Raw genomic sequence first — 18,002 nt, 5'->3', positions numbered from 1 at the left:
GCTAGAAAACGGTTTCAGCAAATAAAAAAAGCCAAAGAGTGTGCTTTGTGAGTGCTTTGCTTACGTATACAAACAGGCAGCTGTCCAGACCACTGGTTGTCCTGAAGACAGATCCGAACAGATGAGCCTATTAGACGAAAGCCAGGCAGACACTGATACACGACCGTATCTCGGTACCCAAAGTTCTCCCCGATCACCTGGCCATTCACAATGCTTTCTGGGATGCCACAGTGACCCGCTGAAAGACACAAACAGAGATACAGCTGACTCAGAATATCCTGCTTTAAAGACACTACTAATATACTGACTTTATGCAGACATATCCTCCGTGACTACTTTTAGTATTCATACCTACTTTTCTTCAAACACAACTCCACCATTATTCCAGGGCTTTGTGTTCTTCTTTTTCTAACTCACAAACAAGCCCTTGGACTTAATCAAAATCTTCTATTAACCTTGCATTTGGAGTTTTCCTTGGGTTATTATCAGAGAACAAGGACATTATCAGCAGTGAGATTTTAATCAGATCTGGGAGTTTAAAAACAAACCCTTAAGATTGAACAGAGGCTGTGTTGCCTCTATTTGTCACATTAAAATGTTTAACATTTGCTGAAACCTTTAGCAGGGGTGGAGAAAAAGGCAACGGCAGCCTGAAATCAAGTTTATCCCACATATGAGAAACTCACTTTTTATCAAGCACAACCATGAAATATCAAAGTGAGAGCATGACAAGCTATCTTGAAGGAATATTGGGAGCTCCGTCATAAATTGGATCAGCCGTCATTTATGGTGAAGGCACAGGTGGTAAGACATTACCTGGTGGGTCAGTTTTTTTTTTTTTTGCGAGAGCTTTAAAAGCTCTTTTTTCACAAGTGCAGAGATGTCTATTCTCAATGAATATCCAGGAAATATGAAGTACCTTGTAACCAAACGTGCCTTCTGGGCCCTTTAACTCCCCGATCACATTCATCAGGTGTGATTAATACACAGTGTCTTTCTTAGAGCAATTGTTAAGTCAAGAAGAAATGGACTTTCTCTTTTAGTTTGGATTGAGTATTGATTTCACCCTTTACTGTAGATAAAACCTGCACTGTGGCCTTCATGTCAGCAATCGTTAACAATTATTAAAAGGCAGCCAGGGAGGTGTGAGAGAACGAGGACAGAAAAGGCTGCCTAACATCACCTTTGCCATTTCACATTGTCTTTAAGGCGTTGATTACCTCAAGTGTGTTACACTGTATTTCCTTTAATATGTTCAAGAAAGTTGTGTGTTGAGAAAATGACATTAGTTACCTAACCATCTTATAAAACAATTGGCTTGTTTCCAGCTAGGCATCACAGTTTAGATGTAATTTGAAAAAAGGCCCTATGATGAAAATGATTATTAGAACTTAAAAAAAGGTAAAACACAAAGGACTTTGCTTTATTTTGTTTGACCACTGCTGGTATGATATAAATGTCCAGGAAGTTTATGTTTTTGTGATGGTACACAAATCAAAATAGATCTTACATAGATGTCTTTGACGCTTAATTTGGGGAATGAAAATAAAAATTTGATTATGTTTGGTGTCCATAAGCTAACATTTATTAATAAATAAACTATATGTACAGGAAAATATAAGTTTAAGTTTGCATTTTAAGTATTCAGAAGCAAGTAATAATGAAGGACAACAAGGAAATTATTGGAAGCAAATTCTGGGTAGAACATAACTTCTCCTTTGTTTTTTGTCAAAATGATGCCTTCTCATCAGTCTAGGTTGAATCTTTTTTTTAGTGCATTTCCTATCTGCCTCAGCCTTTATTTTTTCTGGAAGTTTTCACTGAGGCTTCATGGAAATGTGACAGCACCATGTCATAACATCTGTTAGCTGAGGCTGGCAACAGACAGTAGAAAGGAGCTTTTTTTTTAACCGTGTATAGAAATACATAGATAAAAAGAGAACATTCAATCTGAAAGCAAAGCAGAAGCTTCCTTGTAGCAGTCTGGCTTGTGAGATAGAGGCCAAGGGGGGAGCAGCTGTGCAGCTGGATGAAGGGTTGAGGCGACTTACACTTTCTACCTTTGATACCTGTCCTCATTAGATTGACTCAAAAAGTCCTCCACAAGCTTCTCCAATGGACAACCTTTGCACGTATGAGTGACTGTGTGTGCTAACATGAAATATATATCCAAAGAGATATATTTAAGAGTCTACATATGCTGAAACACAGGCTGCATGCTTCAATGTATTACTAGTTCTAGTGTTAATATACCTAAACACCGTGTTTCCGTTCCACTCCACAGCCCAGATGACAGGCACTCCCTGACGGCTGACCCCACTAGCATGAAGCCGACATCACAGGTGAAGATGGCTGTTGCTCCAAATGTTGTCTGAGTACCAATCTTCTTCCCGTTGGGCGGGGACGGCAGCTCACCGCAGGAGATAACTGAAAGGCATAGGCAGACACAAGCAATTTAAAAGCACTTGTGCAACAATTTAGCACCAAGTTAATTTGAGGAGCTGGCAGAGCTCATTGCTTTCACTGAGGACAGTTACCAGCACTGTCAGGCTGTTTATCACACAAAGTTTGTGCCAATTCTTATTTCCTGCATTGATTGAAATGAGTGAGAATGACAGAGCATTTTTTTCAAAGGTCAAAAAAATTCTTGGAACCAAATTAATATCAAAATATCAAGTAGTTACAGGAAAAAAAACCCAAAACAAATGACAAAAAAAAAAAAAAAGAAAGACAGCCCCATCAGATTAGCACATGATCTTAAAGTTAGTTGTAATACATTTAGAAGACAAAAAGTCAATATAAAAAGTTTTAACAAACACTGAACACAAACAGGGCAACACAAATTGATGATATGAATTGACAAGCCTTAAAATCCATCATCTTTTATGAACTTTGGAAACCGTATGGTTCAATTAATTATTTTTTAAATGATCTGGTAAATCAGGTCCCTCAGCAATTTAGACAGTTTGCATAATGCCGTTATCAAGTTAGGTCAATCACAGCAGTTTAAACCTGATTTAATGTATTTTCAGTATTTCAGGGTTTAGTTAAAATAATTTCTGCTTACATTAGAAGTTCAGAATGATCAATAGAGTCAGTATTTAACAATTGGGCATGCTAATTAAGTTGTATATGAATGCTGTGTGCTACTTTCTAATGCCTTGCTTATCAAGGTGAACTAGTAGCTATTTAAGTGAGAAATTTGAATTTCTTACTGATTAGCTGTTGTAGAGCTAGCTACCATTTCATGATGTTAAAGATGACCAATTATGCTCATTTTCACCTTTCTTTGTTTCAGTCTGGGGCACCTAAAGTGAAGTTTTGCATGGTTTGCAGTTCAAAAACTCCTCATTTATGTTAGACTACCAAACCTTGCATTTTAGACTGTGCCTAAAATTTGAGATGTTCCAACACCATTTTTTCTTTCCTGATAACAATTCCAATTCAAGAGCATGGAATCAGGTGTAAACTTTCTGGACCGACTGTGCTATGGGAAACTAGCACATTATTTTATCCCTAGAGTGGACTCAGAACATGAATCAAATAGAATGGTAAAGTACAGCCTCTCTCTGACACTTGAAGTTGTTTTCCCTGCTTAGTATTGTGAGTTTAACTGCTAAATATTAACCTAAAAGAAACAAAGACGACCACATGACAGACTCTCTAGCTCTCTTTCTGTCTCTCCATAAAGTGCTATTCAGGCTGTCTCCATAATAATCTGCATGTTTAAGCATGCACAGTTTGACCCATTATGACGTGACAATAGAACAGCTTGCCATTAGCTGTCGGCCCTTCACAAAGCATTGTAGGATACTATTTGGTGGTTAGCATTCAAAGCTAGTGGAAGTAACAACTTAACATGGATTAAAAAATGGATAAAAAGATGTTCAGTATCAGATTTATTGGTGTGGACTTAATCTTTAATTACCCTCGAAAATCCCCCAACTTCCAGGCTCGCTAGAAACACTTCTGTAAGGAAATCTACAGCATGGATAGGGTCAATGGAACAACACAATCGCTAGCTTCAAGAGGATAGAAAGTTAAAAAAAAATTAACTGTCAATAACACGTGCCTCTTCTTGTCATTTATAACAATGCCAGTCCGGAGGGGTTTTTAACAAATACATACAGAGAATAATGAATTCCGTGCTGTCTCCAAACGTTGCTGCTGCAGTGGGTCCTTTATTTCTCCTGTGTTGGGCTCTTCTTCGCTGCTCATAAAACAGCAGTCTGTGTGTGCTGTGCTTTCGAGCAGCGAAGAAGAATTTATTTTGGGCTATAACGCTGACATATACGATGGCAAATTGAAGCAAAACAGAAAATTAAACAAAATGGTATTGAATTGGTACATTAACATGTGCTAATATCAATACCTACAGTACATGTTCGGCTGTATTGGACATATTTCTGATACTGGTATAAGAATCTGAACTACTCCGCCTAAAATACTTAGTTTCAAATTTTGACTATTTTCTTCTGCTTGGCCAGCTCTCTGGAAACCCTTCCATTGCAAGAAAGCCATTTTTTGTTTATACTGTGAACTTCACAGGTGAGGTGAAATTTGAAAGAGCTGCTGATTGGCTGATCTGGAACAACAAGGAACAGGGAGAACACTGAGTCAGGGAGGTAACAGTGGCTATGGCCCAGCCATATGTTTAGCTGGACTTACTCTCAGGACCAGCTTTTCAGAAAAGCAAGAAGACAAATCCAGGGTTTACGAAAATATACGAGTATCTCATGTTTTGATTCTTTGCTGAGGTTTAGTTTGGTCATCCAACATTTTAAGATTATAGGTACGTAGTTCAATAAGGATCAGCATGATGGGTATCCTTTAAAGATAAGTTTCTGTTAAAATGCAAGATACTACACTGTGTATGTCAATGTAAAGCTGTTTAATGGATAAAGTTTGTAAACGCACATCAAAAAGAAATTGACTATTTTGTCTTTCCTCACCTGCACTGGCTATCCTGACCGATAATATTGTGAAATCGATTACTGCATGGGGCTGCCTGGTACCCAGGACTGATTAGCTTATAAATTTGTAGACTTTATACAAATTACTGCTAAAGTGATCTATTAACCTGAAGTATCTATCTCAGATATTCATCATGATCTGAGTTGTGCAGTAGGATCTGAACCAAGAACATAAGTCTGAATTCCTTAACAGTTTGTTCCTCACCCTGGCAGTGTGGTCTCTCATTTCTCCAGCTCCACACACCATTAGACAAGCACTGAATGTGGGCAGGGCCTAATCTGTAGTATCCAGGATCACAGGTGAATACAATGCGGGTTCTGTATTCGTAGTGTGAGCCATTTACGATCCTCCAGCGGCCATGCTCCAGAGAAAATGACCCGATGCTTGGACACACCACCACTACAGGGAAAACAGAAAACAAATAGTCTACTTATAACTGAGAATCACGTATATTTTTAAACAGTGAGAGATGTAATATTTAAGATCATGATAATGACCCAATTTATGAAAAAATGTAAAAAAAAAAAAAAAAAAAAAAAACCTTACTCATGGATGTAATTACACAAAGCTCACAAACAAGTGCATCTATCTTAGTCGGTGGTGATTTTTTGTCTTGTTCACTTTAGAAATGACAGGATGGAAGTCTGCTTGGAGGCTTGTATTTACATTTGCAGTGTGTTTACATTTGTGGTCAAACGTGTCTAAATTAATCTGACATTTACTGAATGTGTTACTAACCAGAACATCGAGGGATCTTGTTATGGTTGCTCCATGTTCCATCAGGCTGACAGATGGCTGACGTCAGCTCCTTGCTGGACAGTCTGTACCCGTCGTTACAGAAATAGGAAACCCTTGTTCCGACAGAGTAGTCAGCTGTTAAAACGCCGCCGTTTATAGGAGCCTTGGGTGGCCCGCAAGAGACAGCTAGGGGAGGCCAGATACACAATGGTTAGGAAGACAACATGCAAAACAGACACACACAGAAGCCCTAATGCACGCCTGAGTCTGGCAGGCGGGCAGTGTTGATGTTTACTTTGTTTGAAATGTTTCTAGGGAGTCAAAGCCATGGAGTATATGGTATATGCAAAAAAGATTCTTTATTTCTTCTTCAATGAAGCTATCAAACTAAAACTTTACCATCAAGAGATACTTGGTCTCCAGTTAAAATCAGTTCTAACAAAGATCCTGCTGAACAGACTGCTCCACAGTGGGTTTTAAATAGAGAGGATTGTAGAGCACTGCACCATGTAATTACGCAGTGTCGACAATCTGCTTTACATCCTTCATTTGACTTTCTATCAATACCAGCTCTATATGCTGAGCTGTCTTACAGTCAAATAGAATTAAACACAAGTGTAATATTAAACTTTCATACAGTCACGGAGGAGTATATAGTAAAATGTTCTACAAACATACAAAAAAAGGAAAGAGAAATGTAAAAACAAAAGGCACTTGTGTAAAAAATTATAGTGATTTATCTACGACTTATTTCCTTCATCAAATTAATTTCCATTTTGTTTAGCATACAAGTAATTTTGGCATCTTCATATAAACAATTCTACAATTTTATCCTTTACATTGACTAAATTTGGGGTGGGTCTACTTTGTTATAGATAGAAAAAAATGGAGAGGAGTATAAATGTTGATAAGGTTTCAGAGAATAATGAATTTAGCTCCAGCTTAACATGGAACTCTACTTCTACTGTGACCCAAACTAGCTCTGGTTGAATCAGTGTTAGTCACACTGGCTATGTATTAAACACACCTTGACATGCAGGTACAGGAGAGTCCCATGAATGGTAGCCGAGTGGTGTACGGCGGCAAGTTGCTGTGGCGTTGCCTATGAGGCGGTAACCACGATCGCAGGCCCACCGCACCACACTGTTAACATGGCCGCCGCTCTGCGAGGATATAGAACCGTGGAGTGGGGAGTCTGGTGTTGAGCAGTACAGCGCTGGATAAGAGGAGACAAAAATATAAGAAACAAAGATGTGAAGTTTTGGCAGGTGGAAGCAGTTACACAACAAGCATACAGTGTGATTCTGCAACACTATAAAAACAGATGAGTCATGCAGGTGTGCAATATTTAGAGGTGGAAAATGTACAAGACTATTGGCTCAAGTAAAAGTACAGTTACTCTGGTTAAAATTTACTGAAGTAGAAGTAAAAGTGCTGGTTAATGAATTTACACATGTAAAGTTAAAAGTAAGTCATTTAAAGTTTACTCAAAGTACTGAGTACTGATGAATACTGAACTTCCCTCAATGTGCAGTGACAACAAGAGAGTATAAATCTCCAACCTGTTTTGGGATGAACTGTGAGATCACTTTCTCACTAAACAGTGCTACTGACCACCATGTGCTGTGAAAGTCAAACTACTGGTCATTTATTTATTATTTCATGCTAGAAAGCTTGGACCTCCTCATTTTAGCTTTTAGTTTTCATTTTTTACTCACTACTTGATGCTTTTTAAAATATAATGAAGTGCCGTACTTCCTCCAAAAGTCATAGGAGCTCTACCCTGTAAGCATAACGTTAACTATCAGTTGCACTCTTGGGTCATTTCATGTCAGCTACAGTAACTAAGTGTTATTAGAAATGGTTTACTTAGGAAAAAGTGGTGAGTTTATTTGAAGACTTGATGAAGAAACAAGTCGCTCCATCCACCTGCTCTGTCTCTACTCATCCTCATCCTCTGTCTGTGCGCCTGTGTGTCAAAGTCGCTGTCAGAGAGCTGCACAGTGTGATACTCAAAATTAAAAAAATGACATAAAGACCCAAAGAGGGAAAAATGTATATTTTTGGTTTTAATTTAATAAATGTACATAAAAGGCACTTAATTAACTTGTTTTTACTGCACATATTAATAAAAACAAAAACCTTGATATATATTGCAGAGAGACAAGCTATTGCAGTGTCCCTTTCATGGTCCAATATCATTCAGCCCTAGAACTAATACATTAAAATCACACAAATAAACTATGGAAGTTGTGCTGATACCTTATGACAATTCTGGCTTTGATAATGCATTAAAAATGAAATGAAAGGCTACACATGGAGATGCCAACACTGACACAATACAATAACTCATAATGCTTTTTTTATTTCACAAAAGAAGATTTGTAGGCATGATAATAAATGAGCACATCAGCAATCCCTCTCTGTCTTTGGGAATCTATCTGGCTAGCAAGAATAATGACAATTTGGATGAATAAATAGGGAGAGCTTTATGATGTAACAGAGTCGAGTTATGAGATATGTCAGACATAACTGGATATTATTATATAATGTTGGTTCATCAAAAACATTAATACATAACTCCAGACAACACTGGCAGATGCTTGAAAACAAGAGGCAATCCTGCTGTAAATGCCAACAACTTGGCAACAACTCCAATGCTTGTCAAAATGTGTTTATTATTCATTACTGGCTTGCTGTAGATTTGGTCTTTTGTAGCTGACACAAGTCCTTTCACAATAAATAAGTATATCATCTACCTCTGTATTTTATGGTCTCATTTGATAGCTTACTTGTAGTATCTTTATTTTCACATCAGTAATCGCATATAAAAAACTCAGGCCTGATTCCAGTTGGAAGTCAACTTGGGCAAGTTGCCTGGTCAGTAACTCTTTAATTTGACAAGAGCCCAAAAGTAAGTTCTTCACTGGCCTCATGCATTAGTTATAAGGCTGTTATATACGTCCCTGTGGTCTGCCACTGGCCCAGTATCATCTGTGTGGTGTTTTTGTCAGCTTAAGGGTAAATCAGGGAGTTAAGTTTCTTTTACTGTTTCCTTGCACAGCAAATACAGAAGCAATGCCAGGAATGTTTTTTAAAGTTTTTCAGCAAATTTTAATTAGAGCTGTCTGACGCAGCTACTAAAAGTTTAAAGCTGATGGTTAGAAAAGGGCACTGAACCAGCTTGTAGGCCAAACATTCAGATGAAAAGTCTTCATTGATTCAACCTTTCAGTATCTTTTTAATTGACTCAATAAAAGGTAAAGTTATATTATACATAGGATTCTTTTAAATGAGAAACCTGCACATTTTACTAAAGAGATAATGTTTATTAACTTAAACCAAAATGGTCTTAAAAAGGGGAAATAGGGAGGTAATAAGAAATAAGAGGATATTTCAGCTAAAAGTGGTGGCGGGATAACATTCCCATTTACTGGCCCGACTGTGCAAGCGAAAAAATCTTAATGAAGTTGAACCCTGATATTAGTAGGCTTACAACATATGTTTAACAATCCTTGCAAATGTTCACATTAATCACAGCTTACAGAGAAGGTTACTGAGTGTCAGAGTCCTGGGAGGCTTTTCCCTGTTATTATTCAACGTATAATTCATCATACAGAGCAGCAGTGTTTTAAAGGTTAAAGAAGCAGCCTCCTGACTCAACGGTGTGGAGGAAAATGGGAATCTAAACAGGTAAGACAATCCCCTCCTCCTTGACTGTCAAACAATGTCCTTGAATGAAGCGCTCAAGCCTCATTACACAAGTGAAGGTGCTTAATGCCCAACAGTCAAAAATTATTCTTGGCAGGCCCAGGTGTAAGATGGTCTAAATGTGAAGACTGATGTAAAACAGCATCTGCTCTCATCAAAATGTTCTTGAATAAAAAAGTCAAGACACTTCAGTAAACTGTTCAGGAGACAGACAGAAGTGACGTTAAATGTGTGCTAAAGTCATTAAAAACTACACATTTTGTTCAACCTTGTTGTATATTTCCTGGTTTCTCTTTATAAATTGAGAAACTTCATTTTCACTCAGTTCGTCCCTCTTTTCCTTCGGTCTGTCTCTGTCCACCTGTGATTCACATGCATTTTTCTTATGTAAAGTAGTAGTAAAATAAAGTTGGGATACATACTTTGGTACTCACCAACATAGCGAATCTTGAATCCCTTCTTGTTTGTGCCGTGGTCTGAGGACCAGCGCACCAGGAACTGATGACCGGAGGTTGTAAGGTTAAAAGGCGTTGGGAGGTCACCGCTCAGCGTTGCCAGAGTTGGACTGTTGGGTGTTGGACCTGTTTGAGACAGAACAGGGCAGCAAGGGCGGGAAAGGTTAAGAAGGCAAAGAAAAAGATAGTACTTTTGAACTTTGATTTTATTACATTTCTGTGTTTTTTCCTGTACTTTGGCTTTAACTGTGTTCAGTTTTCCCAATTGATCAAGTTAAGAGCCTTTTCAATTCATCCTACAATGTTTGTCAGAATGTTTTAAAGTTGTTTTTACCATCAAAAATCTCCAGCACGTCAAACTCCCTCTCTGTATGGAAACTTTCAAAAGTGATAGTGACATTGTAGCCTTTCTCCACAGTTATGCTCCATGAACACATCTGGAGGTTGGGGTAGCTCTCAGGCCAGCCGGGGCTCAGGATGACACCTGATGAGTCATATCTGACATCATGTGCAGGACATTGGACTGTGGAGGGGGATTCAAGCGAGGGAGATAGTTATGTTAAATGAGAAAACATTTTTTATTCAATGTTGTGAACATCAGCTAGTTTAAATGTGGGTAAAAATACTGTTTTAAGTGACATACACACCTTGGCATATTGGAGGTTGTGCGTCCATCTGTAGTCTCTCTCCAAGGCGACATGTAAGAATCTCACTGCCAACCAATGAGAATCCAGGATGGCATCTGTACCTGACAATGTCACCTGAACGCACAATGAGAGAAAACAATGTTGTCAGGTGCTCTTATTTGATACACAAAGTGTCAGAAAATAGGGAAATATATAATATAAGGTGTTTTTTGACACCAGGGACCAGGATCTAAATTTAGTTAAAGGGTTGAAAAGCTAAGTTTTATTCACCTAAGAAGTTGGATGTTGGAGCTGGGAATGACGTCACTGTCCAACTGTCCAAGTCAGGATTATGAGTTCAGAGTGCATTTTTGATTATAACAACTCAGAATTTCCAATTTCCGTGATTATATGGAATGCACCAAAAGTCTATCTCTTGCAGATCCCTAGTCAGGGAGTAGTACTCTTCAAAGACCCACGGTTTGTAGGGGTGGGGCAGCAGAGCTGAATGTTTCTGACTGGTAACTGCGTCAATGACTCTGCCAGTGAGCCTTTGGCCTTGTCCACATGGAGACAAAAACAATCTACTTCTTTCATTTGAAAAAAGTTTTCCGTAAACATGGCATAGTTTCAAGAAATATCTGCGTAATCACAAGATCGCTGAAAATGGCAGAAAACTCTGTAGTATATATGCCAGGCATATATTCATATATATATATATATATATATATAATTTCACTCAGAACTTTTCTCATACCCAAAACTTTCTTCTGGCTGTCCTTCTGGTTGCTCTCTGCAATGGATCTAAGAGCATGTGGTGTAAGCTGTTCTCCAGGACCACTGGTCGCTCACAGTGGTAGTAGAGAAGCACATTTTGCTGTAAGAGCCATTATAAGCTCAATAACTTCTGCTGCACAAACATAATCCTATAATCTCCCGGTATTGCTGTTGTTGGCTAGGTTAGCACATGAAGGTTAAGGGGGCTACAATGTGATCTTTCCAAAAAAGACTGGCTTGGTGTTACACAGTGACCCGCTTTCAAAAAGTAGCATTTTCGGGCTCCCAAAACGCCTGTTCCGTGTGGATGAAACACCGATATGATAAAAAACATTTGCAGATAGACTGAAACTCGTCTCCATGTGGACGGCCCCTACATCCAGAACATTAGCATTCAAATGGTTGAAAACATTTCTCTATGGGCCCAGTCAGCTAAAATATTTTAGAGAAGAGATGAATAATCTTCAAAATCTAGCTGCCTTGTTTGGATCAAGCTTTGGATAACCTGGATGACTGGAAACATGCACATTTGATCAGATTATATAGTTATTAGATCCTTAGGGTCCATAATCTATAAGTAGCCCTTTACAAGTTTTGCACCACAATTCCAGCTAAAAAGCTGAACAGCATACCTTTAGGTCTGAAGAAAAAAACAAGGTACAATTTCCCATTTCAGGATAAATATAATACATTTTTATTCTGATTTTTAGCTTTTTAAAGCCTCTCTACATTACTTTAAAAATAATAAACAACCTTATTTAAGGCCCTATAGTCTTAAATTTAAGATGTTTTAATACTTTTTAGAAGCCTTAATTTTGACTCAACTGATTCATCAACTTCCAATAGTTTTTAAGACCCTGTAGACAGCATGTGTGAATTACAAAACAGTAGATAAACCTACAGTGACAATTATGTAACAATACATTAGATTACAATATTTCAATTTTTATCACATACAATTGCCATTCATCACTTGATGCTTTAAAAAAAATTTGACAATATTGTTTTTTCTCTTTTAGATAAGTAACATTTCCATTTAAGTACATTTATTTTGCATGTTTTTTGTGTGGCATTGCCACTTTATTTCTGATAACAGGATCAAAATCACTTAATTCTAAGCATATAAGAATGAATTATTGTATATTAAACTTGTGGAATATTGTGAGTTTAGAGTAATCCTTGTTGGATTGTATCTGATGCTATCATAAAATGAGTGAGTTGAGTTAAATTTTAAGATGATTAATGAAGAGAATTATGCATGCTCTGATGTGAGAGCGTTTCTTGAGTTTGCCTCCGTCAAACTGACACATCTATTTTCACTGTAGGTAGACAGACATCTCACCTATCTCCAGCTCTCCGTCCTCCATCAGCATGTCAGCGTTGGGCACCTCTGGAGGAGGCTGGCAAACCCTTAATTGGTAGGCTAGAAGAACAGACACAACAGAGGTGAGGAGAAAAAGGACAAAGACAGGGGCATTATATAAGGATGTGTGAGAGGAAATGTGGTTGTCAGTAAATGACAGTATGCTCCTTTTTAAACGTATCAAGGTATTCTAACTTCACTGATGTATAATCTTCCACTTGACTGTGCCTGCTACAACTGCCCCTCAAGTTGTGGAGAGAAATGTTTAGACAACCAAATAGAGACACCATCTGATTTTATTTAGACTTGGTTGTTTCAGTTTAACTTCACTTTTTTTAAGTTCAGATGGTCAAGTCAGCAGAGTCGGTTACACAGATACAGCACTGCCTTGAATCATAAAAGGGAACTGACTTCAGAGCTACTGAGCTGAAGGCTGTAATCGATATTACTGCATGACCATAGATCACTCACTAACAGAGACTGAGAGAGAGGAGAGAGAGAGAGAGATGAGGAGGAATAAGGGGGAGAGAGGGAGGAAGAGCTGAGGGCTGTAAGTCAGGATGAAATTGACTATGAAAATGAGACCTGCCAATAGTATCTGCTGCTCTCATGCATATCAAAGCCCTGTGGTCTGTGTCTGTGTATATGTATGTGAGTGTGTATTTGAGTGTGTGCAGATGCAGCAGCTGTGTCTGTGCCTCTGTGCGTGAGAGGAGAGGTTCAGTGTGAGCGGCCATTGATCTCCCTAAGCTCCGAGACCATTTTTTATTGCTACTCTCACATTCATGTCACATCTGCTTTCTTAGTCTCACGTCCATGACAACATTATCCAACATACGGTCCGTATCTCTGCATGGGAGCGCTGGCATTTTTGACCCAGAGATAAACAAACAGAAGCAAAGTGACGTAAATCAACATCCCCAAACACTGGATTGATGCTGCCTTTGGGCTTTATTTGGCATTTACAGCCAAAGTGCACTTTAGCAGCTGTCTCAGATGCAAACTGTGACATTCTGATATCAGAAGAAGAAATGTCCAACCTTTTCTCTCATTGTGACAAGTTCCCTGTGAATCATATTCTCTGTATATCGTCTGCATACTGCCTGTTAAAACTTAAGTGGCAAAATAATGCTAACAACCAGTGCAGCACGTCATTCCTCTGATCCAGCTCCCCTTGTCACTCTCGGCTGTATCTCCATCAATAAAGCAGAAATTGAAAATAAACTTGAATCCATCAGATGGTACTGCTCCTGTGTGAGTATGACAGCTGACAGTTAAAACCTGCCAACAGAAATTCATTAGCAACGTGACATCTGTCTGAAAAAAAGAGAAGCTGGTTCCAAAAAACAACTTGACATGTTTTTGCTAAAGAGCACTGAACAGAAAGTTTAAAGAAGAAGCACATATAAGATTTGTGTGGGAGAAGGTGGTTGATATAAATGTGTTTATGCTTGTGTGTGAGGGCGAGATGGTGGTGGGTGGGGGGTTTTAGACAAGAAATGACAACTGTGTTTTGAAGGGTAAAAAGTACATATACTGAGACTCATTAGAAGCCATTCCGTCAAATTAAAACTTCACAGAAAAAAGAAACTTCAAGAACTTAATGCTGATGAGGATAAAGTGTATAAACTGTCTGTACTGTCTTGTGAGTAAATCTTGCATTGCAGAGAAAAAAGACCTCTTTGGTTTGATGCATTATGATGGGGTTATAAGCAAATGAGGTTTGATTTGAACTATTTTCTCTTTTCCCCTTAGTTAAAGTAAACATTATGGTATTAAAGGGACAATAAGTAGAATTTTCACACTGAATTGTTTACATTTATTAAAAAAAACTTCATGAGTAAGTTGAGTACTTACATTATTTCAGATATTTCATACAGTTTGAAAGCTAGAGAAATCCTTGCTCTATATAGTTGTAACAAGATGTGTGTTGTCATGATGGCACTGGCGTGGAAATGCTAGATGTTATGTTAAAGACTACTACATAAGGTAGCAAGACCTGCTACCGAACACTGCCTTTCTTTAGCTTTATCTTACAGCTTACTTAAAATGGACCATGGTTATTCTCTGTCATCTGTTGTGTGCTCTGTCTCCCAAACTCCCCCCTGTAACTTCAACCCTCTCACCCTGTTACGGTAAGGCCCTACTAGACATTTCTGAGATGAGTAGAGACATGCTTCTTAGCTGAATTAAGGACTCTATTAAACAAACATTGCACTCGTTTAGGTGCCTTTACTAAACTATTTTTGTTTCATGGAGCTACTCACATCACACATTCTGGGATCTAAAAAGCCACTTTTAACAGCTTTTCTCCCTCATATCTACCTGGATGAAATCCATCCATGAAACAGAAACACTGATGATTCACAGGTTTAAAAAATAATGCTTATGGAGTTAGCCTTGCAAAGCCAAATGGATTGGCCAGACACCACGTCTGTCATCGGGCAAACCCATCTTGAAAAGCTCCAGTCCACGTTTGCGCCAAACAAAACGTGTTTGGTCCAATCAGCCTCATTTGAGGAGAACAAGGCTGGAGCTCTGTGTGTGGTTTTGTTGTACTGTGAGCCGACTGCAATGGCTGCCGCTTTGTGTAGTAGTTAGCTTGGATGTAGTTTTAGTAAAAGAGGCAGTTTTATCACAACTGCACCACATTTCTTCATTAAAACAAGAGCAAAGAAAAGCACTGAAAGCTTCCATGGCAGAAACGGTGTTTTTCTGCTCCTCTGCGAACCTGATTTGGTATAAGTTTATGATGATTGCAAGGGGTTTAGTGCTACTATAAGCCTTGGCTTGGATCTAGCTGTAGATAATGGCAATTTAATCAGACCTTGACCACATTTCTTTATTTAAAAAAAAAAAAAAAATCTAAGAGCCACATGGTAAGCTTCTCTTGGCGGAGAAGACGTTTCTCGCCCTTCTCTCAGTCGGTCTTGGCGTGAGTTTTATCCAAACCATGCTCCGCTGTTCATTGATACAGTGGCGTTTGCTAGTCCAGTATTCCTAGAGCTGTACATGAGTACTACCATACTTGTCTTGTTGCTCTGATTGGTCTGTCATGACTGTGACAGACAGAACATTTGCATTTGTCCAATCACCTTCCGAGAAATTTTTTAAAAGTCCTACCCTTCCCAAATGTCTCTATGGGAGGTTTCCTTGATGATTGAGAAATATATCCATACCATGGATATTCAGAATGAAACACTCTATCTGGCATGCCAGGTAATAATGGAGTGCAGTTCTCCATTGAAAAAAGTCCTCAATTTAAATCAAGAAGTAATCAGTAGAGGTGGACCAAGCTGAATAGCACCTCTCTACACACCATCTTTTGCTATATAGTTTTGATTGAGAGCCTCAGGGCAGAAGAATTAAGGTACTGTACATCTGACTTAAAAAGGAAATAAAATGAGTCACAGATTTCAGTCAGCAGGCAATTACAGTGAGAACCAACTTTAAATTTGGTCTGAACATGCTCAATAAAAGGTACACATTTGTCACTGAGGTACATGAATTTATGTCCTGAAAACTCAAAACTATATTCAGCAGGTCACATATTTGCTACGAGGGGTTCTTGCAAGTGGGCACACTTAATATTTGTAGATGTTTTTGCTCCCAAAAAATGAACAAAGGATAATTTACTTTGAAGTTTTCTTCCAGGAAAACCGTTCGGCCGTCTTTTGAGCCATCATTTTAAATAATAAAGTTGAGGGTTAAACATTTATCTGACTATATGTGCTTTCTCACAAGAGAATAAGCTTGATGAGCTACAGATCCCTGTCACTAGTCATCAGTTAAAGATTTATTAAAATCCCTGTATTGCGCCGGCATGTGTAAACAAGGTCTGCCTATTTGTATACATCTTTTTCTTGTCTTTATTCAATTCAGCAAATAATCAGTTTTGATATACGTGTATTTTTACTGGTATATCCTGCCCTATTATTATATTTCTAAAACGGCTTTCATCCCATTCTGCACAGTGCTGACATAGGAGGTGCTTTGTTGTTCCATGTTTTGCACAAAGACAAAGACATGATTAATAATTCTTGAATCTGGATAGAGAAATAGCTCAAATTTCCAAATGAAAGAGGGAAGTAAAAATCCTGACAGGTGGAGTCAGAAGTTTTCTTTTACCTGACAGGAGAAAGATACTGACTAAAAATAAAACGTGTCTAATATCTATTGATTGCAACTAGGCAAGCAAAAGAATAAAAATGATTCAGCAGGGAAAAAAAACATGACACAGGAAAAATAAACAAATCAGAAGCAGCTCACAGAAGTGGATAAAGGAAGTTGGCAGTTTTGGTGATAGCAAAAGAAAAAAAAATTGCAAAGAGAAATTCATTTACACAAACCTTCACTTGTATTAACCATGGCTCTTTCATAATCTCTATCATAATAGCTGTTTTTGTTGATCCTCCCAAAAGTACACATCTCTTCATAATAAATTAGTTACATAAATATAAACCAATTCATACATTATTAATAAAAGTATTTGGAGGAACTAGTTAGTTATTCTTTATCAGACACATTCCTGGAGACCAAAGGAAAATACAAGTGGAGGTAAACAAAGCTGACAAGACATGGCTCATGTTCACATTGAGGTTGAGTTAAAAAATTAATGAACTGTTGGGTGAAAATGTTCTTTTTTTCTCTTTCCCAACAACCATGTGCAACTTTAAGAAATACTATATTCCTTCTCATAACAGGAACACAGTACAGACAACACAAGAAGGGTGGTTATATATATAAGTACTTATCCACTCACCAGCAACTTTACTTATTTACTGTGTATCCACAGGGAAGTGACTGAGAAATACACTCTTAGTCTAGAAGTGTTCAAGCCATATACATGAAGTCATCAGATAAACATTTCTCCATTGAAGAAAAGCAACAAAAACATAAAAATAGCAACATTCATTCACAATATTGCATCGATTACATGTTACTTGTCACCAGCCATCAGCGTACCTAATATTGGTATTAATTTCAAAATTTACTCCATCCATCCATCCATCCATTCATGACTGCCAATCATAGCAGTCATTGTGTTAACATTCAGAGACAAGGAGCAGATGCACTTGCACCCCATCTAAGGGCAATTTAGAGCCACCAGTTAATCTAATGAGAATGTCTTTGGTCTGTTGGAGGGAGCCAAGGTACCCGGTGAGTAAGAACAGTAAGAACATGCAAAACTGTATGGATTTGAACCAAAACCCTCCTGGTGAGAGCGCAGCCCTTTAGGATTTCCTGCAGTAAATAACTGACATATTCCTGACTAAGCCCTTGAAGCCAAAGTGGTAAACTTATTTAAATAACCAGGCAAGTCAGACCTGAAAAAAGTGGCTTGAATGCCATCTGAAG

The 18,002-nt window shown here is 38.2% G+C and overlaps 1 protein-coding gene across 1 annotated transcript in view; it reads right to left on the bottom strand.

Annotated features, from left to right (window-relative positions):
• Positions 1-18,002, bottom strand: part of csmd3b (CUB and Sushi multiple domains 3b) — a 367,690-nt gene that overhangs the window by 40,862 nt on the left and 308,826 nt on the right. Inside the window, exons 47-55 of the mRNA XM_041808608.1 lie at positions 12,624-12,704; positions 10,526-10,639; positions 10,213-10,401; positions 9,858-10,004; positions 6,740-6,928; positions 5,713-5,898; positions 5,179-5,373; positions 2,254-2,427; positions 65-238 (exon numbers count right to left, since the gene is read on the bottom strand). Of these exons, the coding sequence (XP_041664542.1) occupies positions 65-238; positions 2,254-2,427; positions 5,179-5,373; positions 5,713-5,898; positions 6,740-6,928; positions 9,858-10,004; positions 10,213-10,401; positions 10,526-10,639; positions 12,624-12,704 (1,449 nt within the window). The remainder of the gene's footprint in view (positions 1-64; positions 239-2,253; positions 2,428-5,178; positions 5,374-5,712; positions 5,899-6,739; positions 6,929-9,857; positions 10,005-10,212; positions 10,402-10,525; positions 10,640-12,623; positions 12,705-18,002) is intronic.

The sequence above is a fragment of the Cheilinus undulatus genome, linkage group 16 (genome assembly GCF_018320785.1).
Source record: "Cheilinus undulatus linkage group 16, ASM1832078v1, whole genome shotgun sequence".
NCBI classification, from domain to species: domain Eukaryota; kingdom Metazoa; phylum Chordata; class Actinopteri; order Labriformes; family Labridae; genus Cheilinus; species Cheilinus undulatus.
This window is presented reverse-complemented; position numbering and strand designations above follow the sequence as displayed.